This window comes from Rutilus rutilus (assembly GCF_951802725.1).
Source record: "Rutilus rutilus genome assembly, chromosome: 5".
NCBI lineage: Eukaryota > Metazoa > Chordata > Actinopteri > Cypriniformes > Leuciscidae > Rutilus > Rutilus rutilus.
In genome coordinates, this window is record NC_140213.1 from 45094531 (window position 1) to 45121687 (window position 27157).

Here is a 27157-nt window from a genome sequence, read left to right on the forward strand (position 1 = left end):
TGTCAACTGAAAAGGAAACTGTCCTCAGAGGCTTAACACGTTTTTCTGTTGAATAATTGACAGTAAGACCAGGAAAACGAATTAAAAACATTAAGAGGATCAATTCTGATGATTTCATGACTGTCGTTCAAAGCAAGATGCGATGCAACAGCCAAACCCGTGAAGGTGTAACGTTAGTTTCTGTTAGCGAGTCTGTATTTATTTCAGTCACACAGCGACATCTGGTGGTTGTCTGAGGCATTTCATCCTCCACACACTATAACATCATCAGATAACCACGTTTGTCACGGCATGAAACTTCAAGTTTAATATGTTCTGAAGACTCACATTTACCACATAATCACATAGCATTACACATGATGAGTTGGGTATAATATCAAAATATTTCTTAATGAATTTCTCATCAAACACATGGAATGACCTACATAATGAAAGATAAAGCCTGAAGGGTGTCCTGTGGCTTCTGAAGGAGCCGTCGAGCTCTTCACACCATAACTATAATGATAATTGCTCAGAGGAACTGTATTGTTGGAACCACTTTCAAGGAATCTTTTTTTTTTTTAAACATGAATGGTAAAAACAGAGCTTGAGCATTTAAAGCAGCAGATGATAAAAAAAGAAAACTGCAGTGCACGTTTATAATAACCAGAACAATATCATGCTTTGGTGTTTCATAGTAATATATGTTATAGTCATTGTTCCTGTTGTGAACAGGCCTTAACAATAAAAGCTTAATGTTTGATTTAGTCCTGTTTTATCTTAAACATCTCACAGTTAAGGACAATGATCATCACACTTTAAGAGTACAACAGATAAAGCAGACATGACAAGGACTTTGCTTTTTATCACGTAAAAAAAAAAAAAGTCTGACTAATATAACTCAATACTGTGGCATACAGAGATGCATCCAGTCATTATTTTTCCATCTGAGTGCCAAATGACGAAACCATGATTTAGTTGTACGTCTGTACACAGGACCCATCTGGATGTATGAAGTGATCCTCAATATGAAAGTGAAGCTCAAGTGTTGGAGAGAGCGGTGACGGATGTGTTCTGCAGCGCTGCCGAGCTCAGCAGGAGAGACGAGGAGATGGCCTGAAGGGGTCGACCTGTCGAAGAAACACACCATTTATTTCCTTCATAAACTCAATCATTTTCATTTATTATGTCTACAACCTGGGGTTTATAAGACAAGTATCATTAATTTAAATGAGTCATCAATCCTTCCAAAACAATGTCTTTTTTTAGTTATGAGAAAGTCGAAGTATAACCAAAAAATAATAATAATTCTTCCGCAAAATCAATGCAGTTTTGTTTTTTAACCACTAGAGGGCCAAAAGTTACATCATGTACCTTTAACTGCACTGACACTATTGGATGAGAACAAGATGAAGTGTGAATGAATTGAGCTGGAGAAATGTCTGAATGAACTTTGCAATATTAACACGTTTATTGAACTGAATTAAAACTAACATTGAATTGACTTGAGCTGAATAATGCTATTGTCGTCTGTAGAGATGGCTAAAATTGGGTTTCATAATTGATCAATTTTACAACATTGTTTTTTTTCCGTTATTTACAACTTTTATTTTCCTTTTTTATTCATGTGAAGCTGCTTTGAAATGATCTTATATTGTATAGATGTGACTTGACCTGCATAGATGATTTGCTGTGGTTTGTAGGAACTGTCTGTATAGATGTGACTTGACCTGCATAGATGATTTGCTGTGGTTTGTGGGAACTGTCTGTATAGATGTGACTTGACCTGCATAGATGATTTGCTGTGGTTTGTGGGAACTGTCTGACCTGAGCTGCTGTGTTCTGCCGTGAGGTTCTGATTGGTCAGGCTCTCCTCACTGCTTTGCACTCGCTGAAACGACTCAAAGTTCACAGACGCATCATCTTCTGAAAGGCCATGTGCCACCTGTCCGTCACCAGGCCGACAAACCTCGAAACGCACCCACTGATAACTGAAGCATTGAGACAAGCAGATATGAGGCCACTAGTATGCCATTAATAAATACATTTTTATGTTTTATTGTGGCTTCTTAGACATTTTTAAAGCTTGCAATAAAATTAATTTTGCTGTGTAGAATAAAACCGAATGTGACTCACTTGCTGCACTTGCGGGCCCCAGGACAGCTCTGGATCAGGTTCTGAATGGTGGGGTGAGAGAAACCAAAAAAATCTGCTCCAGACGGGACAACGTTGATCAAGGGTTTGGCACTAGATCAAAAAAGAAGAAAAAAAAAAAAAAATCATGATCATTTTAGCCTCATAGCATAATTGCCTAAGTCATATTTCAATGTCTTTGTAAAACAAGAAAAAACAAAAAATGACTTAGGCAATTATGCTATGAGGCTAACGATATTCTGTGTAGTACAAAGAGTAAACCGGTTATAGGGTGAATCAAACATTTCTGGGTCACACAAGCAAGATCATTAAGATTTTATTTTTAAATGTTTTTATTCATTTTATAAAAAAAATTATACACATTACCGTTGAATAGTTTGGGGTTGGTACGATATTTTAAATATTTTTGAAAGAAGTCTCTTCTGCTCAACAAGGCTGCATTTATTTGATAAAAAAAGTCATTTACAATTACTGTTATAACTATTTAAAATAACTGTTCTCTATTGTAATATTTTAAAATGTCATTTATTCCTGTGATAAAAGCTGAATTTTCAGCATCATTACTCCAGTCTTCAGTGTCACATGATCCTTCAGAAATCATTCTAATATGATGATTTGATGCTCAAGAAACATTTCTGATTATTATCAATGTTGAAAACAATATTTTTTTGGAAATATTTTTCAGGATTCGTTGATGAATAGAAAGCTTAAAAGAAAAGCATTTATTTGAAATAGAAATCTTTTGTAACATTATAAATGTCTTTACTGCCCCTTTTGATTAATTTAATGCACCCTTGCTGAATAAAAGTATTAAATTCTTAAAAAAAACAACAACAAAAAACGGTATATAACAATGATATATAAATATATTTTACAATTTAATAATCTTTTTTTTTTTGCATTACAGTTCTGAGGATGTTGGGGGACAAAGTGCTTTAACGTGATGAAAATATGTACGATTTACACTGATAAATGCTGGTTTGCAATATGTAGACTACTTTAATTCCATTCAGTAACGAGTACGAGCTCCAGATGAAACTGATCACATGTTCAACACCTCACCTGCGGGCAGCGATGGCTTTGAGCAGGTTTGTGTGGCAGGTGAGCGCAGATGAAGCAACGATTGCATTCTGTGGGTCATCCTCTGGTGCGATCTCAAACTAAATATTACAAGAATGACAAGAACGTTCAGTGAGATCATCAACGACAGGTCAGCTATACAGAAGCACGCGTCTGCACAAGAGAGCACCTGTGGTCCTTGGCCTCCATCTTTGATTTGGCAGGTGTAGAGACACTTCTGATCAGAATTCTTCATGCTGGCGAAAACTCTGGTGCTGCAGAAGCCCACAGGATAGATCGCAGTGTCGTCATGAAACAGAGCCCTGTCTGTGATGATCTACCATGAACACACAAACATAGGAGCTCAGGAAGGAAAGATACAATACAATATTTATTTATAAAGCACATTTAGAAACAACCAAGGCTGACCAAATAAAAATGAAACAACCAATAAAGGAACACACAACAATAGATAAACAATAATCGTGCCTAAATCAAGGAGTATTAAAAGCCAAAGAGAATAAATAGGTTTTTAAAGAAGATTTGAAGGTGGAAACAGAGGGAGCTAATCTGATCACTTCGTTCTTTAAGTCTGGATCTAGGCACAATGAGTCGACAGTGATCACTGGATCTCAGAGTTCTAGGAGTGTACAGACAGAGTAGATTTTTTTATTATTATTATACATTCAGGGTGAAAAAAAGTTAATAAACATAAATAAGTAATAATAAAAATAAAAGACATGACAAAGAGTAAAAATAAAGGTGGTAAAATAAATATATAAATACAAATACATTCTCATCAGCAGATAATGGAAAACTGAAAAATACTAAGACAGACAGACAGATGAAGTAATAAGTGCACTTAAAACTTAATTCTAAATATTATATTAAATATTAATTCTAAATGCAGTTTGTACATATGAAAAGCATGTACTGGGCCGGCGAAGAGAAAATCCACCCAGCGTGTGGAGGAGGATGGGAGTGCTTCCAGTTAAGCAACATCTGTCGTCTGGCCAACAATGTGAGAAAAGCAACAAAATCAGCAAAATAGTGGGGTACCAAATAATCAGCAGGCAGGACACCAAACTGGCCAATGATAGCAGAGGGTTGAATAATGAGAGAGGTAATGAGTGAAAGGGAATTAAAAACAGACAACCAGAATGAGGATTGACCAAAACATGTGTGTTAGAGTGGCAGGACTAGAGTGGCATCTCTCGCATTCGGGGTCAATCGCAGAATTTATCCGGCCAGTCTAGTCTTAGACCAATGCGCTCTATGGACAACTTTACATTGTATCACTCCATGACGAGCTCAAATAGAAGAGGAATGAACCCGACTGAGAGCTTCTGCCCAGGTTTCTTCATCTATTTCTTTACTAATGTCTTGGGACCAAGTGATAGGAAGTGAGTCGGTAGATTTAGATTGAAAAGAGAAGATAGCACTGTATAACTCTGAAATAGACCCCCTTTGACATGGGCTAACACTTGGAGTCATGTCTATCTCGGAGAGTGAAGGTTTGTTTGGAAAATTGGGATATTGTTTGCGCATGAAGTCTCGAATCTGTAAATATCAACAAAAGAAAAGTGACTTAGGAACATTAAAAGAATGAGTTAACTGTTAAAATTATGCAAAAATATAATCAGTGTACAAGTCAGCAAAGGAGAAAAGACCGCATTCTTTCCAAGAAGCAAATGCCCCATCCCCCCATGGAGGGGGGAAATAGAGGGTTGGAGTAGATGGGAGATGACAAGGGAATGGCCTGAATCCCAGAATAGCGTAAAAACTGGGTCTAGACCTTCAGGCTATTAGTCACTGACACATTATTGGACTATTTGACCACAGATGATGTGTTCGGGACACACAGACGTGCAGACAAGGAGGAGAGCTTACAAGAGGCGTTTTCAATGCGGAGCTGTCCAAGGTAGGACAGTCACAGACCCACTATTTGCTGCCCAGTAATAAAATAAAAAGTTGGGCAGTCCAAGGACACCCAAATGTTTAGGTTTTTGCAGGATACTTTGACGAATCCTTGGAACTTCACTATTCCAAATAAACTGAGAGGTCGAACTATCAAGAGTGTGAAAAAAAGATTTGGGGATGAAAATTGGGAGACACTGGAAGAGATATAGACATATAGACCAACGCTTAAAGTCTTGAGCTAACTTCTTAATCAGAAGAGTAAAGTTATTATCAAGTAAATCTGAAAAATTGTGTGTCACACAAAAGCCTAGATACTTAAAGTTGTGCTGAGAAGCTTTAAAGGGCAATAGCCGCTTTCCGACCGGAGGAACCTTTTCACAGTTCCTAGAACTATTGGCTAAAGTACCCGGATGTCGGCGTGTTCGCACCGCAGGAACTAGGAACGATTTTAGTTCTAGGAACTCCATTTGGAGGACCTAATTTAGGTCCTACTTCAGAGTAGGGTCTAAACCAGCACTATAGGAACTACCCGTGACGTTAGTGTACGCTGATTGACCGAACGCACGCGGAACACCAGCACCCGCCATTTTTAAAACAGCTAGAATGTAAACACACAGATTATAGCCTATATATTTACTCCAGAAACTAACTATACAAACATGGAAAACAGTGATCTCTAAACCTTTATGCTGAAGAGAAAATCCAACGCAACTTTGAGGGGACCAAGCCAAACATGATTATGTTTATCTGCCCAGCTAGCAACACTGGACATCAACCACACGGCATAGGCTAATAACCTTTTTTTTTCATATACTGTCTACTTTCTATAACATTTCTATCTAATAACATATTAAACAGTACTGTTAGACAGATCGCTAACTAACACAGAGAATGCGAGCATTGTGGAAGAGTAGTTTGGGGGAGAGTAGTTCTTAGAACTGTTTAGAAGTGGACAGTTGCTAGAACTAAGTTCCTGTAACTACTTGGTCGGAAAGCGGCTATTGTTTGCAGTGGATACTCTAAGACAGCAGAGTTAATAGGCATCAGCTCACTCTTGCGCAGATTCAATTTATAGCCAGATATGAGGCCAAATTGCAAAAATAGGTTTAACACAGAGGGCATTGAGCTCTCCGGGTCAGAAACAAATAACAATATGTCATCCGCATATAAGAATAGCCTGTGTTCAACCTCTCCCCTAACAATGCCAGTCATACTAAACGATCTAAGAGCCACCGCCAAGAGTTCAATTGCTATGGCGAACAATTGAGGTGAGATCAGGCACCCTTGTGTCTCATCCCTCGACCTAACAGGAAATACTTAGAATGGCACTTATTTGTCCGTACACTAGCTAAAGGGGAATTATATAGAAGCCTAATCCATGAGATACATTTGGAACCAAACCCAAAGCTACTCAAAGTATAAAATAAGTACTGCCACTCAACTCGATCAAACGCTTTTCTACATCCATAGAGATAACCAGTTCAGGGGCTCTTGATAGAGAAGGCAAGTACAGAATATCAAGGAAACGCCTGATGTTGTCAAAGGAGAGTTTATTCTTAATAAATCCAGTTTGACCTGGAGAAATAATGATTGATAAAATGGGCTCTAAACGTTTAGTGAGGATTTTTAGCTAATATTTTCACATCAACCCCGATCAGGGAGATGGAGGGGCCAATTTGTTGAGAGCTTTATAAACAAATAACAATAACATTTTAAAATCAATTCTAACTTTGACAGGCAGCCAGTGCAGTGTGGATAAAATAGGGGTGACAAAATTGATTTTGCAGCCAGTGTAGTCTAGCAACTCTCTGTTGACTTTCGAGCTGGAAAAAACAAACTAGTCAGGCCAATCCAATCAGACCTAACATCTTGATGTAGGTCTGTCTTGCCAGGCTAGGTGACTCATCGACTCATACTCGCGTGTCCCAGTGCGGAGTCTGCGTTTTGCACTAGCTGTAGATGGAAGAGGGAAGACTGAGAGACATCAATATAAAGTGAATTATAATAGTCTTGACGAGTTGTCAACCAAAGCATGCATTATTGTTTGAAAGTTGCTCTGGAATAAAAAGGGTTTTTAAGTAGGAAAAGTTCTTCACTTGAACGTTGAGCGTGCCAGCAATGGACTCCTGAGGATACGGCCAGTGAGAGAGACAGTAAAGAGTACAGGCCCGTGGTCAGAGAAGCACGCACTACAGATTTCTATATTTGAAATAGAGAAACCATGGGTTCAAATTTCACTCTTAAAATATTTCACTCTTAAAAAACTGCTACTTCTTACTGCCAAGAAAACAATATTTATGACCTTATTATATCACACGTGTCAAACTCCGCTCTTGAAGATAGTAATCCCGAAGACCTGTCAGTGCGTTCGTGCCATAATTACCGTAATTATGAGATTTCAACTTGTAAAAAGCGTATATTACACTATTCTGTAGCATTAAATGATCATCACTGCCGGATGATTCTGTCAGTATTAAAGATTTTTTAAATAATTTCCCTCAAAACTCACTTTCATGTTTGAATGCCTTCTGTTTGTGATACGATATGGATTCTGATCACCGTATAAGGTCGAAATTTTTATACGCAATGCAAAAGACTACGCACGGCACGCTAACCATTACCATAGTAAACATGGTAAATATGGACGCTTGAAGAAATCAGACAAATCATAAAGGCTATCACAATGTGTCACACAAAAGCCTAGATACTTAAAGTTGTGCTGAGAAGCTTTAAAGGGCAATAGCCGCTTTCCGACCGGAGGAACCTTTTCACAGTTCCTAGAACTATTGGCTAAAGTACCCGGATGTCGGCGTGTTCGCACCGTAGGAACTAGGAACGATTTTAGTTCTAGGAACTCCATTTGGAGGAACTAATTTAGGTCCTACTTCAGAGTAGGGTCTAAACCAGCACTAACTACCCGTGACGTTAGTGTACGCTGATTGACCGAACGCACGCGGAACACCAGCACCCGCCATTTTTAAAACAGCTAGAATGTAAACACACAGATTATAGCCTATATATTTACTCCAGAAACTAACTATACAAACATGGAAAACAGTGATCTCTAAACCTTTATGCTGAAGAGAAAATCCAACGCAACTTTGAGGGGACCAAGCCAAACATGATTATGTTTATCTGCCCAGCTAGCAACACTGGACATCAACCACACGGCATAGGCTAATAACCTTTTTTCATATACTGTCTACTTTCTATAACAGTTCTATCTAATGACATATTAAACAGTACTGTTAGACAGATCGCTAACTAACACAGAGAATGCGAGCATTGTGGAAGAGTAGTTTGGGGGAGAGTAGTTCTTAGAACTGTTTAGAAATGGACAGTTGCTAGAACTAAGTTCCTGTAACTACTTGGTCGGAAAGCGGCTATTGTTTGCAGTGGATACTCTAAGACAGCAGAGTTAATAGGCATCAGCTCACTCTTGTGCAGATTCAATTTATAGCCAGATATGAGGCCAAATTGCAAAAATAGGTTTAACACAGAGGGCATTGAGCTCTCCGGGTCAGAAACAAATAACAATATGTCATCCGCATATAAGAATAGCCTGTGTTCAACCTCTCCCCTAACAATGCCAGTCATACTAAACGATAAGAGCCACCGCCAAGAGTTCAATTGCTATGGCGAACAATTGAGGTGAGATCGGGCACCCTTGTGTCTCGTCCCTCGACCTAACAGGAAATACTTAGAATGGCACTTATTTGTCCGTACACTAGCTAAAGGGGAATTATATAGAAGCCTAAATTATATAGAAGCTTGGCCAAACCCAAAGCTACTCAAAGTATAAAATAAGTACTGCCACTTAACTCGATCAAACGCTTTTCTACATCCATAGAGATAACCAGTTCAGGGGCTCTTGACAGAGAAGGCAAGTACAGAATATCAAGGAAACGCCTGATGTTGTCAAAGGAGAGTTTATTCTTAATAAATCCAGTTTGACCTGGAGAAATAATGATTGATAAAATGGGCTCTAAACGTTTAGTGAGGATTTTAGCTAATATTTTCACATCAACCCGGATCAGGGAGATGGAGGGGCCAATTTGTTGAGAGCTTTATAGACAAATAACAATAACATTTTAAAATCAATTCTAACTTTGACAGGCAGCCAGTGCAGTGTGGATAAAATTAATTTTGCAGCCAGTGTAGTATAGCAACTCTCCGTTGACTTTCGAGCTGGAAAAAACAAAGTAGTCAGGCCAATCACATCAGATCTAACATCTTGATGTAGGTCTGTCTTGCCAGGCTAGGTGACTCATCGACTCATACTCGCGTGTCCCAGTGCGGAGTCTGCGTTTTGCACTAGCTGTAGATGGAAGAGGGAAGACTGAGAGACATCAATATAAAGTGAATTTTAATAGTCTAGACCAACCATTATGTCCGCGAAAATTCTTGATTACAAATAGTGGTCCACATACACAAAAAGTTTGAAAACCCCTGGTCTAGACGAGTTGTCAACCAAAGCATGCATTATTGTTTGAAAGTTGCTCTGGAATAAAAAGGGTTTTTAAGTAGGAAAAGTTCTTCACTTGAACGTTGAGCGTGCCAGCAATGGACTCCTGAGGATACGGCCAGTGAGAGAGACAGTAAAGAGTACAGGCCCGTGGTCAGAGAAGCACGCACTACAGATTTCTATATTTGAAATAGAGAAACCATGGGTTCAAATTTCACTCTTAAAATATTTCACTCTTAAAAAACTGCTACTTCTTACTGCCAAGAAAACAATATTTATGACCTTATTATATCACACGTGTCAAACTCCGCTCTTGAAGATAGTAATCCCGAAGACCTGTCAGTGCGTTCGTGCCATAATTACCGTAATTATGAGATTTCAACTTGTTAAAAGCGTATATTACACTATTCTGTAGCATTAAATGATCATCACTGCCGGATGATTCTGTCAGTATTAAAGATTTTTTAAATAATTTCCCTCAAAACTCACTTTCATGTTTGAATGCCTTCTGTTTGTGATACGATATGGATTCTGATCACCGTATAAGGTCGAAATTTTTATACGCGATGCAAAAGACTACGCACGGCACGCTAACCATTCCCATAGTAAACATGGTAAATATGAACGCTTGAAGAAATCAGACAAATCATAAAGGCTATCACAATCCTGTTTTTATTTTATCTGTCAGTAGCCTACGTCTCGTCTCTTTATACCGGACTATCATAAAATAAAGCAACTTTCTTTTCGGGAGCTTCCTCTGTTTCTCTGAATGAAAATATAACTCTATAGCCTACTGGAAGAGAGCGCTAAAGCTCCTCGGGTCGCATATTTGTCGAAATTATCATTCTTTCTAAATGTGATGTAAATATGTCCTGTAACTTCCAAATAAACAGAAACAGCCTCGACTGAATAAGTAAGCGTGTCCTCTTTCTTTTGTGAAATAGACCTAACGGTAAACCAATTTATTTCTGTGTGACTAATGTGCAATTCTGACGCAAATGAAATCATTATGGTCAATGTATCACTTTTAATTGTGAATATGTGGTAAAACATTGATTCTAGGGTTTTAAATATTCCAGTAAACAACGAAAATGCCAGCAAACGGTCACTTTTATCATGCTTGTTTTGCAATCACGTTGTTTCCAGAGATTTCTTTCTGATTAGTTTTCTGATAAAACTTCCAGGTGTTGGCGAAAAGATGGATCAGTGTGACGTTGTTCCAGAGAGGTGTGTTTTAGTGAAGCACTGTGGAGCTTCTGGCCCGACAGTGGAAACGCGGCTACTGTAACAATGACACCTTAAAATAAAGTGTAACCAAAAAGCCTTTATGTGCTTGTTGAACTTGTAATTACAACATGTAAACTCATAATTTTTTTGAGAGCTAAGACTTGTACCACCTGACCACTGCAGATTTAAGCAACGCTGCACAGCCCAATAAATGTATGATATCAAAGTACAGCGAGAGCGATTTGGAAGGATTAAGAGCTTTATTTACGGTAATTACAATATAGCGTGAACGCAGCACCAGGCCTGGTCCTCTCTCTGCCGTCACTCCTCATTTTATCCTTCCGGAGCTCCTCTGTGGACTCGAGACTGGTGTGTCGCTCCGCTCCCAAGGCTCTTGGCCCCGCACTGGCCACAAGCTGGTTTATGTGTGTTTTATTAGGGTTGGAGATGTATTCTGCAGAAATTGCCCTTCAAGGTTTGCATTCTCGAGCCACCAAACATTGCTGTCGTGCAAATGAACGGCCAGAACACATTAAAAGTGTTCTGTTTTCAGTTAAAACGGTGTCGTGTAAGCGGCCCCTAAGTTAATAACTAATGATCTTTGCAACGGAAGTGAATCACTCAAAACTAACTTTAGCTGGACAATAACTGCTGTAAAGCCTAAATCTCTGTTACTTTAATTTCCTATTATCACTGCAAAGCTGCTTTGAATCAGTCTATATTGGTAAAAGCGCTATATAAATGAAGGTGACTTGACTAAAAGAACTGAGTTTGAGGACAGGATGATTGTCTGACCTCTCCTAGGCTGTACACGGTCAGTCCGCCGAGGACGATGGGAAAGAGCGGTCTCCCGGACGAGTCCAGCGAGATGGGCTGAACAAGCTTACGCACTCCTCCCTCGGCAACCTTCCTCCTCTTACAAATCCTCTTCATGACTGAAAGTTGAGCAAACAAATGCTAAGTAACTATTAAATCAAAATACAGACGCATATAAGAGAGAACACAGCAGCGAGAAACACTCACATTCTTCCCTGCCGTTCTCTCTTCCTCTCTCTTTTCGTTCTTTTTTGGGTTTCTTCAAAAGGCTGTCTTCAGATGCTGAGAGTCCGGGGGTCTGGCTGTGGCTCGCAGGTAGAGCAGCGCCCCCTGGTGTGCTGGAGCTCATAGTGCCGGGGGTGTGTGTGTGTGTGTGTGTGCTGCAGCTGGGAGTCGGGACAGCCTCTCCTTCAGACAGAGACTGAAACTGCAACAAAGACTTCAGCAGGAATCTGGAGATACAGGATGAGATTAAGTGGACTGCATCTCACTTTTTGGTGTGTGTGTATATACATAATTACACACTACAGTTAACTCTTTCTCTGCCGACGTTTTTTTTTTTTTTTTTTTGCCAGCCACTGCCAGCATTTTTGATAATTTCCAAAAGATTTTGGGCCCCAGAAGATTTTGTTGTATGAATATCTGAACATCCAATATGTCAAAAGAAAGAACAGACCCTCTGCTTTTAAACAAAAAAAACTGTTTTATTCTATCTTCATGTATTCTTTTTTATGGGTAGTTTGGCAAATTTCATAAAAATAAAAAATAAAAAATAAACTCTGAGTCACGTTTAGGTTTAGTTCTGAGGGTCCCTTCACACCTTAAAGGATTTATTTAAAAAATATACAACCTGATCATATCGTTCCAAAATGTATCAATAGAAAAGATCAAAACAGAATGGATAGGAGAGTTAGGAATCGCCATATCTGAAGACACCTGGGATAGAGCTGCTGATCGAGTAAATGGGACTTGTGCAAGACTCAATCTGATTCAGATGAAAGTTCTCTACCGTATTCATTATAGTAAAACAAAGTTGGCTAAAATGTACCCAAATATAGATGAAACGTGTGACCGCTGCAAAGGGAGATCTAACCCATATGTTTTTGTCATGTCCTAAACTGAGACAATTTTGGTTTTCAGTCTTTGAAATTTTAAACTCAGCTTTTAAATTGAGAATTCACCCTAACCCAATAATGGCTCTTTTTGGAGTCAGAAGTGACGACTTCCAAATAGATCAAAATAAAGAGAATGCCCTGGCTTTTGCCACATTAATAGCTAGAAGAAGAATTCTCCTAGAGTGGAAATCACAAAATCCACCTAATATGTCATCATGGCTTAGTGATCTAATGATGTTTCTAAAAACTGAATTTTTTTTATATTTTCTCAGGGGATCAACCAGAACATTTTACAAATATAATAGGCATCAGCTCACATATACTACAAATACATATACTCCTCCCTCTTTAAAGTAATGTGATGTTTCTATTTTAAAATATTTGTCATATATTGCAAAATGTGCTGCTTGATAGTTTTGAGGGAATACATTTTTTTATAAAAAATAAAAATAAAAATAAAAACAGGATTATTTGATGAATGGAAAGTTTAAAAGAACAGCTTTTATTTGTCATAGAAATCTTTTGTAACATTTATTAATGTCTACTGTAGCTTTTAATCAAAATATTGACCACAAACTTTTGAATGACTTTATGAAGAGTTTGAAGAAAAAAAAAAAAGTGTTTCAAATACAAATTCAATTTCAATCAAGAATATTTTGTAATGAAGATAAGTGAATGTGGACAAACCTCCTTTCTTCTTTTGCCCGGACAAACTTCTCTTCCAGGTGAGCAATCTCATCATATAGTGCTGCGTTTTCCTGTGAGGGCACCAATTCAAGCATGGTTACACCGATAACTAGGCAATTACATATTTAAGCGGTGTTCACACTGCCAGCATCGTCAGTCAAGTCACCGGATATTTATCTTTGACGAAAGTGCAAAATGCCAGTCTATCTGGTTCCACGAGACCATTCAGGCTCGGCATCAGCATGGCGAGTACCACTGTATGTACATAGAGATATATCATAAATTACAGGAAAGTTACTGACCTCTAAAATAACTTAATCTTCCTGCCAACACTCTCCACTACAGGATATAGTGACGGATCATGTGCACTCCACTAACTTCACTCCTATTGGAAGTCGCCCCCAGGGTTTCCGTTGTCCGGTAATTGCCTGACATTGGCCGAAAAAAAAATTAAATGTCCGACAAAATTAAGTCTCTCCGGTCAAATTGTCCAATTAAAATGGCCTAATAATCCCGCCCCCCTAACACAATCTGAATTTGAGAATAAGCCTAAAATGTATAGAGCAAAATACACCGACCTTTGGTTATGTTATAAAGGAACAGGCTCTACTGTTTGAAAGTCATTTAACATTAGGCTATTACATGGCTTGGTTGAATTCCAATGTGGAATGCGGTCTGTTATTTCTTGATATCAGACCGCTGCGAAACACTAGCGGCACCAGGATTTTGTTTGTAGGTGGGCCTCCAGAAAACTGGATGGGCCAGTTAAAATAAGCCAAAAAAAAAAATAGATAAATAAAAACGGGTTCCCCTTCATCTCCGTTTCAGCGCTTTTCTGGGCACTGAGGACAGCGACTCAGTAGCCTACCTGAATTTAATGCGTAATTAGCATAGGTAAAAAAAATAATAATTAAACAGGATTTTTTTGTTGCTTTTTTAATACAATTACAATTTCATTTAATTTATTGTTTAATAAAATTATAGGCCTATTATTTTTAGTTTATTAACAGCAACAACAGCTGTAAAGATGAAGTTGACGATCGCCATCTCCATAGTGAACGCGCCTATAGAGAGAAATGCACATCATGTATTACATAATCAGAGAGTAGCCTATTTCTTTTCATTTTAAATTGTTAAAAAGACATTTCAAGCTTTCTTAAGATATATTTCATGTCTGTGAGGCCTACGCTGAGTTTCGTTAAATTAGGATGAGATGGGCCTCCAGTTCACAAGCAATGCAAATGACCGCTCGGGCGCCTGCATGATTAGGCCTATCGTCTGCTGTATTTGCTTCTTATTTATTAAATCCAGGCAATTGGTTGATACATTTTTTTTTTTAATTAAGATTCAATTTATACAAAACGAAATTCACTTCAGAAAAGTCTTTCTACAAAACAAAACTTAATTAAGTGGTCAAAATCATGTCTGACCCGCTCCATGTCTCTCGATATTGCGCATCCTATCTTACACGTGCGGTTCACTTTTCATAATCAACATAAATTAAAAAATAACATTATAATATTTTAACAAATATTAAACTAAATAAACGTATTTAATGGCTACAACACGTATAGTAGACCTAGACTCTCTATTTGTACAAATTGCTGCACATAAATTTTATTCAGAATTTTGCACACATAAGTTGAAAGGCATGTTTGTGCATGCATGTAAAACATATCTGCAACATTTATCAAGTTCACTGATAATTATGCGTGCATTTATTAATTATTATCTTAATGAATAATGAAACAAGGACGAAGCATATAAACTGCGTTGTTTGTTTAGAATGGAATGGATCGCAAATAGATCCGATCCTGATTATGTCATTTTTTAAGTTACATAGCCTGCCTCCAGTTTTCCTCAACTTGACTAATTAAGAGGCGACACTTGACCGGCATATCATCAAAATGTCCGGAAAACGAAACCACAATTTTTTTCTAGCGGAAACTCTGGTCGCCCCTTAATTTGCATGAAGTTAAACATATTCAACTTGTATCGCCAAAGGTCACTGTTCCTCATGTCATTAAAGTGAATGGGATCATGTCACTTTGACGCTGGCAGTGTGAACAGCTTTAAACTCATTGTGTTATTGGTATAAAAACTTTCACTCACAAATATCATGGAACGGGCAGCCTTGCGCAGACGGATGTACTTCAGCCGGTACTTCTCATTTTGGTTCTTGCGAGGACCTTTCCTGACCTTAGGCCTGGACTCAGTGTGGCTCGTGGGAGAAGGAAGGTGTCCCAGCGACGAAGCGGACCCTGAACTTGAGAAGGTCGACTGAGCAGAAAACGCCTGCAATGCATGCTGTCTCTCCTCATCAGTCTGCGTATGCGAGTTACAGACAAGAGTTTAACAGACACAAAAAAATCAGCAGAGCTTTTTTGTCAGATTGACAAAAGCGTCACATGGGATATTCCATTAAATTGTTGGGAACTATTTAAAGGTGAAGTGTGTCATCTCATTATAATCGACATATACACTCACTTAAAGAATTATTAGGAACACCTGTTAAATTTCTCATTAATGCAATTATCTAATCAACCAATCACATGTTGACCAAACACAGTTGCTTCAATGCATTTAGGGGTGTGGTCCTGGTCAAGACAATCTCCTGAACTCCAAACTGAGGCTACGTTTACACGTGGGCAGCTATTTTCATAAACGGACATTTCAATCTCTCCGGTTTCAAAAATAACATCGTGCACACATGTCAGTTTTCAGAAAAGTGTTCATTTACACGTACAAGCCTATCTTGGCTTGCCCTTAGGCAGAGGTTTATGTCAATGAAAGCTAGAATTTAGAACTCAACCATTGCCATGGCACCACACGAAACATTCTAGAGAAATTCTACAGCTCCTAGTCCTAATACTAAGCTCCTACTACTAAGAGCTGCTACTCTTATGGCAATTGCTGACACTTTTTTTTTTTTTTTTTTTTATACTATATATAATATAGAATGGAAAAGTAATGTTTGTAACACTGTATTTTTTTTACAGCAAATTATGCTGTTGCAATTAATTTTGTTCCGATCTTCTTTGTAAAGGCCAAACTAAGAGGACACCGCCATGAGCATCTGAATAAACGGCTTTCAGCAGAGGCTCTGCAACAACATGCTGTTGAAGAAGACCAGCATATTAAAAGACAACTCCTTAACATCATTGAGGCATCAGAAAAAAGAGCTGCTGACAACTTTTCTAAAGTTTCCAATACACTGGATAGGCTTACAACCTCAATTGTTGATGGGTTTTCTTTCCTGCGGGAAACACTCCATACAACACCACTAGCACAGGTGCCACCACCACACTACCCCACTACAGTAGCCCAGCAAGGTCATATGCCATCACAACAGTCATATCTGCCAAATCAAATACATCAGGTATTCCCACAAAACTCCTCAGGAAATAGAACACACACACACACAATGTAATGCCAATGACTATTAACACTGCAGATTTGTCCGTCATACCTGTTTTTTTTCCCGCTACTTTTTGATTGTAAAAAGGCAAGTATTATAGCTTGTCTAATGTTTCAGCAGTAATAAGAGTTTACAGATATTTCACTTTTTGGTTGTTTAGTGTTAAATGTACCTTGTCTGATGTCTTTGGCAGCTGCAGTAAGTGTTTACAGAAATTGCACTTTTTTTGGTTGTTTAGTGTTAAATGTACCTTTGGAATGTTTTTTATAACATTGAGGTCAGTTGAACACTGTTCGTATGCCCTATTTTTGAACAGTTATACAATTTGTTTATTGTAATGTGCTAGGTAACTAGAACTACAGTTGAACACTGGCGCATTTACAGAAATTAGACTTGGGCGATGTCCCCTAAATTGGCAGTTGACGATGTTTACAGTAAAACATTGCGATGGACGATGATAGCCGTTTAGGCTCGCAACCGAAGACAAAGACTACTATGCTTGTCCGCCGTGTTGCACTCGGAGCGCGCGCACAGCACCCTGTCAGTAGAATTCAGTTCTCTTTCACGACTTATCGCGCTTTTAATATTTCTTTTCAATATAAAGCACATCCTGCTCTTCTTTTCCTTTCTCATTCATTCATAATTTATTATTAATAATTTTAAACAGAATCGTCAACTGAAATCTGCGCGGATCATCAAAAATACGACACATTTATAGGACATAAAGGGTCTCTGCGGCAAAAGTGAAAGTACCAGCGGGTGAAATGTTTCGAAATGTCTCTTTGAACAGCAAAGCACCCATTTCAATAAAAGGATATATTAAAGTTTATATAGCCTACTTTTACATTTTCGCTGCTGTTCTAAAATTATTTTCGCCATCACCTTAAACAAGCAGCAGCTGCCTGAATCCCAGTGCAGGAGCTGTAACTGTTAGGTTACCACAGAAATGGAAGCGGTTAGTTGATTGCTGTGGTGACTCGTGACACTCGAGAACAGCACTGAACACGCACGTCTTAATTTATCGTTTGTTGGTAAAGGGTGAGAGACCTTGCGAGCCGCATGATTTTTGCCTAAGAGCCAGATGTGGCTCGCGAGCCAGGTTCCCAACCACTGGTGTACACACGAACACAAACTGCTGTGAGACTGGGCTGGTCTGACAGGGTGGTGGGCGAGGCATCACGATGGTGGCTCACCATCGTGATGTCGGTCAGCCATCACGATGGACGGCACAACCCTAAAAGAAATGTAATGTGCATCGTCCTAATCAAATAAAAATAAGCTCAAACACACCTCTTGAAGCCTCTTGGAAATGTCACTTGAATGCGGTTTCATTTATTGTTTTGTAATATGTTAGTTACAAGCAGTAGCCTAAGCAGTACAGAGGCATTTTATTTGTACAGTGTTCTCTTTAATGCCGTAATGACAAACAATTGTTGTGTCTGATCAGAATTAAACTGGTTGAAAAGCATTCAGACTTGTGTCTGTAATTGTGTAAGATTCACACAGTGAAGTATGCTGGGGCAACTATAAAACCACTGACCATTTGTTACTGTAAACCTGGTCCACAAAACTGTTGAGTATCAAATACAAAGAACAAAATTGTAACGAAAAATGCTTAAAGGGATAGTTCACTTTGAAATAAAATTGTGGTATGTTTTAGCTTACATCAAGGGCATCCAAGATGTAGGTGTCTTTATTTATCTATATACATCTAGTGTATATATCTATGCACCAGTATGCCTACACGTCACACACTAGGAAGCGCCCGCGCCGTCAGATCACTTGGACGTGGCTGTGTACAAAAGGTAAAAACGATATAAATACTGTTCGTTTTCTCACACAAAACGCTCGTTTCGTGTCTTAGGCCATCAATGTGTACTTACGATGGGGAATTGTTTTAATTTGGACTCTGTGCATGCTCTTTGAGGTGGTGACCACAGACCTGCATTATATGACTGACAGACGAGAACGGTTTGACCTAAAAATATCACAATTGAAACTACTGCGGAAAAAAAGACACCTACATCTTGGATGCCCTTGAGGTAAGCTAAAACATACCAAAATTTTATTTCAAAGTGAACTATCCCTTTAAACACAAACATTAGCCTGAACTAAAATGTATAAATTTAAACAGAGTAGGCTACTTCAACATGTGTGTTAAACCAGTGTAACACACACACACACACTTGAGGTCCCTTAATGGGTCAAGAAACTGTGTCAGGACTCTCCTGACCCTCTTCCCTTCAGCAGACATTCCCTCTCTGACAGTTGGTGGATTATCAGGTTGGTTGTCCCGGTCATATTGAATAGCCTCTGTAACCCTGGTGTCATCCACAGTGTCCATAGTAGCCTCGCAGTAATTATGCAGGACGAAGCATGCATATACGACGAAGGGAAGGTCATTAAGGTTAATATCCATTGCTCTTCTCAGGGCTCCAAACCGGCCTTTCAGCCTCCCAAACGCGCACTCGATAACCATCCGTGCACGGCACAAAGACAGTCCAAAGTACTGCTCCTGAGCAGTGGTCCCCCCATTCGCATACTCTTTCATTAGGTATGGGAGCAGAGGATATGCAGGATCTCCAAGTAAGTACACTGGTATGGCCTCTTCATCCTCAAGTATTTGCTTGGGACATGGTGGGATTTTCCCATGTTTCAGATGGCCGTTTAAGGCCATTTAACTACCACATCAATGAAACAATATTTATAGTCGCAGGTAGCCTGCACGTTCAAACTGAACCTCCCTTTTCTATTGACATAGCCTGTGGAATTTACAGATGGCTGCTTTATTTCCACATGTGTGCCATCCACAGCACCTATGCATTGAGGGAGGCCATGCACTTCAAATTTCTGCACTAGTTTCTGCACAGAATTTTCGGATGTGGGCAGTTGTATGTACATAGGACCTAAGTGGACAGCTATTGCCTCACACACTTGCCTTACTATGATTGACATGGTTGATTGCGAAAGACCGAAAGCGTTGGCTGTCTTGCGCAGTCTACCCTCGTCGGACAGGTAATATAAGGTGCAGGCAACTTTCTTTATGACACCGACAGGGGACCGCATGACTGTCGTCTCAGACTCGATGTAGGGACGCAGCAATTCGGAGAGTGACAGTAGCGATGACCTCGACATCCTAAAATTTTCACGCCATTCATCCGGGACAACCACTTCATTTTCTAAGTTCTCCCACCAGACAGCAGTTTGCCCAGGTCGGACCCAAAACCGGCGGCGCTGGCGGTGACGCGGACTGGTTCTTCATGTTGGAAGGAGGAGAAGTTGTTGCAAATTGCTGACCTCCGAGCACTCATTCGTCTCTGCTCCTCGACATAATGGAGCAGCTGTATTTGCAAATGCAAACACACGAAAAGAGTTCTCACCAACATAAATCCGACTGCTACTCTGAACGCTTCCATGATCACATGTAAACATAGGTCGCACTTTTGACGTAGGTGCGAGCTCTGGTGCATACTGTGAAGTTGGCTGCCTAAACACCCGTTTGTCTCAGTTTACATGCAAACGTGCAAACGAAGATTTTCTAAATCTCCACTCTGGCCGGAGTTTTTAAAAAGAATTGGTTTTAGAGGTGAATTCTCCGTTTGCGTGTAAACGAAGGGCGCAAACGAAGGGAAATGTCTCCGTTTTTCAAAATAACCATGTACGTGTAAACGGGGCCTGAATGTCAGAATGGGAAAGAAAGGTGATTTAAGCAATTTTGAGTGTGGCATGGTCGTTGGTGCCAGACGGGCCGGTCTGAGTATTTCACAATCTGCTCAGTTACTGGGATTTTCACGCACAACCATTTCTAGGGTTTACAAAGAATGGTGTGAAAAGGAAAAAACATCCAGTATGCGGCAGTCCTGTGGGCGAAAATGCCTTGTTGATGCTAGAGGTCAGAGGAGAATGGGTCGACTGATTCAAGCTGATAGAAGAGCAACTTTGACTGAAATAACCACTCGTTACAACCGAGGTATGCAGCAACGCCACAACACGCACAACCTTGAGGCGGATGGGCTACAACAGCAGAAGACCCCACCGGGTACCACTCATCTCCACTACAAATAGGAAAAAGAGGCTACAATTTGCACGAGCTCACCAAAATTGGACAGTTGAAGACTGGAAAAATGTTGCCTGGTCTGATGAGTCTCGATTTCTGTTGAGACATTCAGATGGTAGAGTCAGAATTTGGCGTAAACAGAATGAGAACATGATCCATCATGCCTTGTTACCACTGTGCAGGCTGGTGGTGGTGGTGTAATGGTGTGGGGGATGTTTTCTTGGCACACTTTAGGCCCCTTAGTGCCAATTGGGCATCGTTTAAATGCCACGGCCTACCTGAGCATTGTTTCTGACCATGTCCATCCCTTTATGACCACCATGTACCCATCCTCTGATGGCTACTTCCAGCAGGATAATGCACCATGTCACAAAGCTTGAATAATTTCAAATTGGTTTCTTGAACATGACAATGAGTTCACTGTACTAAAATGGCCCCCCCAGTCACCAGATCTCAACCCAATAGAGCATCTTTGGGATGTGGTGGAACGGGAGCTTCGTGCCCTGGATGTGCATCCCACAAATCTCCATCAACCGCAAGATGCTATCCTATCAATATGGGCCAACATTTCTAAAGAATGCTTTCAGCACCTTGTTGAATCAATGCCACGTAGAATTAAGGCAGTTCTGAAGGCGAAAGGGGGTCAAACACAGTATTAGTACGGTGTTCCTAATAATCCTTTAGGTGAGTGTAAGTAAGATTAGATGGACTTCATAAAGAATAGAAATACAGCAGCTCTGTTTGATTTAGAGGTCCAAATGACACTGTAGCGGGTTCGACCAATGTGGACAAACCACACCACTGTGTAGACAGTATTTCCTTTTGTAAAAAAATGTGCAAACCTATGGGTTTGCAAAAAAAACTAAATTCACCTTTGAAGTAGACCACACAAAATATAAACGGAGACCATCAATTATGTGGTTGTTTAATGTGTTGATGCAAACTCAACATATGTGTTTATGCAGACTCGAAAAACATATAAAAATAAGAATTTGATGATTGGACAGTTGGACGCCACAAAAAAACAAAAAGCAACAACAAAACAACGTGGCACTTAGTAAGCGTCATGTGATAACTATTTCTAAGTTAAAATAGGTGTAACGGCTAACTGACACGTGCTTATGGACTTACCAACAGGGCAAAAACTCCATTTCTGCTCTCAATCCTCTTGAAGCGTCTGCTGCCTTTCTGTGTCTGTAACAAACTGTGAAACTAAAGCAAATGCTGAAGACTCTCTCTGTGACAGACTGCTCTGACTTTACCCTGTTTCCTAAACCAGTCATTCTGAAACTTTAATCAATGTTAAAATGAAAGACAAACGAGTGAAATCATGCACTAAATTAAACACATTGCTGGCACTGAATGGAAAACAAAGTAAATATGGTACATGACTGACAGTGAACAGCATGAGCGTCATAAATCGTGCCGTGTCTCACCTCTCGATACATGACCGCCTCAAGGCTCGACTTTGCACTGTGAATAGGGTAAAAGATACAGCGTTTGTCTTGACATCTGTGCGTTGTGAAGTAAATATTTGAACTTGAGGAATATTTCTGTACTTTGACTGCACCAGTCCACGATCAATGATCCGCTGCTTGATCTCCTTGATGTGCATGGGCCGCCCAGCCTCCTCCAGAACAATCTTAAAAATCACAAAACTCATTGATTTGATCACATGAAATGTATGTGAAACAGCACGGTTTAAGAGAGATGTTCACCTGAGCAGCATCGAGCCATGTGAGGTTCGGTTTATCTGCAACCTCACTGGGGGTTTCACTGAAAAAGAGCAGAAGTACAGTATGACCATGTAAAGCTTTCACACACATCCACCATAGGAAGCAGTGTTCTCATATTAATGCAGTAATCTCAGTTATCAGTTTAGCTATTATTTATAATACTACTATAGTAACAAAATAATACAACTTCATACTAAATCCCACTGAGACGCACAGCCCTTGTGAAAAAGTTGTACTGAATGTGCTCATGTATGGCCTGTTGCATGACGCGAGCTCAGCTGAACAAACTCAGAGTTTCTGAGTAGGTTTAGTGGGCTTTCACACTGAAAAAATAATGTATAAAGAATGCACACATATAAAGTATGTATAAAAGATACTTCAATGTCCTAATTGAACTAAGACCTAACCTGAGCCCTGTCTGTGAAACCAAGCCAATATGTTTTGATAATCTTTTGTCATGCGGTTACTAACTAACAATTGCGATGTGTTGACTAACATACAAGAGCACATCGAGCACTTTAAATGTAATTTAAAAAAACACTAGTTAAAAGTGTTTGAGTTATTCGTCTATAAAATAACACGTGCCTTTTCCCCGTGCTGGTTTTACCCACCGTATAAGATTTTTAAACAAAACAAATCTCTTTTAGAATTTATTTTCACACAAAATCTGTTGCTCCATCAATGTTCAAGTATATTTTTCTGCGGTCATTCACAATGGGAGTGCTGAAAAACACACGTTTCTTAGAAGTCCAGTCATTTTAAGCCAAAATGGGGGTCAACCTTGAACAAATTGCAACAGAAGCAAACTTAACTGGATTTTGTATCCTCAATATGTCCTGAATAAGGAAAAAAAGTCCAGAAGAATCCCATTAGGGGAAAGTTTCGAAAAAGACCCAAATATAGCCTATTCATACGCCTGTTCATTCTTCTTCTTACGTGAATAGAGTAAAAATTTTAACCTTTAGATATCACCATGAAAATTACTGAGTTGATTACTTGCATCAAGACAAACAAAAAATGTATTACAAGTTTTTTTTAATTGTTTGTTAACATGGACAAACGATGCATAATCTAATTGCGTATGTGCTAATTTGCTTAAATACCACAACAGATCTAAACATTGGGTATAGCCAGGTGAAAATGTCTTGTTGACATATAACAGTAAAACACTTAATGTTAAGGTCTGAATGGAACCCATTTAGGCTACCCATGAGCATTAATACATAGAGGCAGGAAGAAGTACTTTAGAAACCAGCCTTTATTCATTATTATTGCAGAGATGGGGTTTGGGGCTGGGTCCGTGGGACTGTTTCTGGGGATTCACTTTTTATTTGACCTATCTTTTGTCTCCTGCATTCTCCTTACCATTGTCTCCTGTTCGTCCCTCAGAAACAGTCCCACGGTCCGTGAGCAGCCCCAAACCCCATCTCTGCAATAATAATGAATAAAGGCTGGTTTCTAAAGTACTTCTTCCTGCCTCTAATGTATTAATGCTCATGGGTAGCCTAAATGGGTTCCATTCAGACAAAATTGCGATTGTTAACTCATGATTTCTGTTCTGTCTGTGCGCACCAATCTTGCACTTCTATCTACTCCTCAACCAGACCACCTAGAGACTTCGGGTTTTCGGCATTATGTTAAGGAAGGTCTTATCTCGGGAACGCACAAAAAAAATCCAGGAAAAGATTTACTATCTCTTAGTGTTGTGATCCCATGAGGTCAGAAAATTGCGCTAAAACACTCACTGAGTTTTTATTACTTGTTTTTTCCTTACTCAGGACAGTCATTCACAGTGGGAGTACTGAAAAACAGATGTTTCTTAGCCTTTAACCCTGTTTTCGGTAAGACAAAGAATTTTATGTTTGGGGCAAAATAGTATATTACTACCATGTGTTTGGATATGTACTTCAGTAGTGCCATATATTTAAGAACAACACCACAGTACTTCAAACCTGTTCGTGGTACAGCGTCTTAAACATGATTGCAGCATTTTGTGCAATAATGTAAAACAGCTGTGTGGCTTCATTGCGTAAGAAGTGAAGGCAATATTTAATGATGAACACATTGATTAAATGACTGTTCCTCCGCCTAAACTCACGCGTCGAGACTCTCGGCGGCTCCAGTCAGGCTAGTCAGGCTGTTCATGCTGTCCAGCGCTGGAAACAGAGAATAACTGCCCTGCCCATCAGCCTCCATCTCTGACTCAAAGTTTAGCGAATCCATCCCTGCCCGATTTGTGCTTTACATCCACGCCTGGGGTGAAATAACACACATCATTAGCTGTAACGTTACTAGTAGTGCTAACTAGGCTAAAAACAAAACAACACGATCCAGCCGTGCAGAAATTCAGAATACATGTCGATGCAAGTTCACCTGTAATCTCACTCGATATTTATTACAGTACCCATGCTGTGCAGGAAAGAATAAAAATGCTTCTGATCTTCAATTTGCTGACCTGTTTGATTTAGCATTTGTGTTCAGTGCTCATGGGAACCACTGATCGATTGAGTGAATCATTCGTGTTTCCGGGGGGCATGTTTAAGGAGCACACATCATAACCGCTTGATTGCCATCTACTGTATATTTTATGATTTACATAAAAACTATTTAAATCAAAGAAAGGGAGGGGGGAGTGGTGTTTAAAAATACACAAATACATAAAACATGCATAATAAGAACTATATTGTGATTGTCAAAACATTTGGTAACTGAACGGAATATCATTAGGTTTACATTTAGGTGTAATGCGGTTACCATCAATAAACAAAATTAGTAAAGATCTTGAACTGCTTTTATACATCCTGATGGAGGTTTTATTAAATGTGCAAAACTACACGTACACTTTATGTAATACTTTAAATTTAATGTTTGAATCGTTTGTAATCAATTAGAGAGAGAGAGAAATCATAGACCATGCAATCATTGTGCCGTTCTGCTTAAGCATCACTGTAATTTATATGAGTTGACAAATTGGACTTCCCTGTGCTTGAGGAGGAAACATCATATGTTGATCTTTATTTTAAAAGCTTTACTGGGTAAATTACCACAGAATGTATCTAATCTATTGACATACTGTAGGCTACTAGTATCTATAATACTAGATCAACAGTTAAACTTTTACTCAAGAACTCAATTTTCCATACAGAACTATAGGTAGATCAGCCTTCTCTAATTATGCTCCTTATGCATGGAATGAGCTCCAAGGTATTACACATGAAATATGTACCATCTCTCACTTCTTTTAAAAAACACTTTAAAGTCTGTTTTTATAGAACGGTGTAAATGTTTTAGTAATTGATTGTGGGTTGTGTTGTCTTTCAGATATGGAAATTCTTTGTATGTTTTTTGTGTTAAGTACAACTTTGTATTTTTTTGTGTGTGCTGACTATCTTGACCAGGACTCCCTGGTAGAAGAGATATTGTATCTCAATGGGACCTTCCTGGTTAACCAAATAAAATAAAATAAGCTCTCTTCCGTTAGCCGGGAACATTTTACAGTGAAGGTAATAAATCCGCCCACTTCACAGAAGCAGTGCACAAGATGAGTCACTTCCCAGTCAGAGAATCTGGCCTGTTTCCTTTTTGCTCACCACCATTGTCAGTCACTTAGTGTTGTTGGTTTTATATCATAAATATGCAACTGTAAGATTAGTAGCCTACTGTGCAATGCAAGTTGTATTAGTCTGAACATATTTGTTGAATAGGCTTACTGTTTGTTTTAACAGATGATCTAAGCCGCCTGTGCTTTTATTGTGGGATGCAGGAACAGGATGAAGCACAATGGGCAATTTATTTACCTTGCAAAATGAAAAAAAATGAAAAGGATTTTTTTTCTGATACTTTTTTTTTGGTTTGTTTGTTTGTTTGGGGTTGCAGTTGTAATTACAACAATTTTGTGCATCATCAGCATCTACTAATAAAGGCATGATTAATAATGTTTGATTTCTTACCTTCCATTGTACAACACGTGATGTAGAAAATTCTAACTGTAGTCAGAACACAATATTATGTTGGTGAGAACTTCCAAAAATCAAAGGAACAGTAAGAATATTAGCAGAGATCACCTAGAGATATCCTATAATTCCTGTTTATATCCTGTTTTCCCGGGTTTGCTGAGACGGCTGTCAAAGGTGGAACACCATGAATGTGTACAGAGCCCTCCTGTGAATGAGGAGTACTTATGTATGCAAGTAGTGTCCCTCGCTGTAACATTTGATTTATTACCTGTACTTATGTTTTAGTCCGCTTGCGTTTATTGATTTGTTTGTTTGTCTGTCAGAAGGATTTTTTTAAAAAGGAGCGTATCCTGGAGTTTTTCTTTCTTTCACTTTTCTAACATTGCAAGCCTTGTTGGAAATATGTGCTGTAGTTTTGACAGTATTTGATTTATTATTTACTCATTATTTATTAAGAATGAACAATACTTCTACAGCATTTATTAATCTTAGTTAATCTCCATTTCTTGATATTTACTAATACATTATTAAAATCAAAAGTTGTATTTGTTAACATTAGTTGTGAACT

General features: G+C 39.0%; 1 protein-coding gene across 3 annotated transcripts; it reads right to left on the bottom strand.

Annotated features, from left to right (window-relative positions):
• Positions 1 to 176: 176 nt before the first annotated feature.
• Positions 177 to 25160, bottom strand: LOC311290633 (transforming growth factor beta regulator 1-like). Of its 3 annotated transcripts, none has more exons than XM_084409236.1 (15): positions 25007 to 25160; positions 24732 to 24886; positions 22616 to 22673; positions 22457 to 22539; positions 22334 to 22370; positions 22029 to 22091; positions 15535 to 15747; positions 13423 to 13493; positions 11828 to 12072; positions 11600 to 11739; positions 3383 to 3529; positions 3196 to 3293; positions 2116 to 2226; positions 1807 to 1970; positions 177 to 1109 (listed from the first exon to the last, which is right to left on the bottom strand). In XM_084409236.1, exons 2-15 carry the CDS (start codon positions 24854 to 24856, stop codon positions 1021 to 1023), a joined length of 1644 nt encoding a protein of 547 aa, XP_084265362.1. In that variant the 5' UTR covers positions 24857 to 24886; positions 25007 to 25160; the 3' UTR covers positions 177 to 1020. The 3 variants fall into 3 exon arrangements, with proteins under 3 accessions (XP_084265362.1, XP_084265364.1, XP_084265363.1); XM_084409238.1 differs by having other exon boundaries at positions 22029 to 22101; XM_084409237.1 differs by lacking the exon at positions 22029 to 22091.
• Positions 25161 to 27157: the final 1997 nt, after the last annotated feature.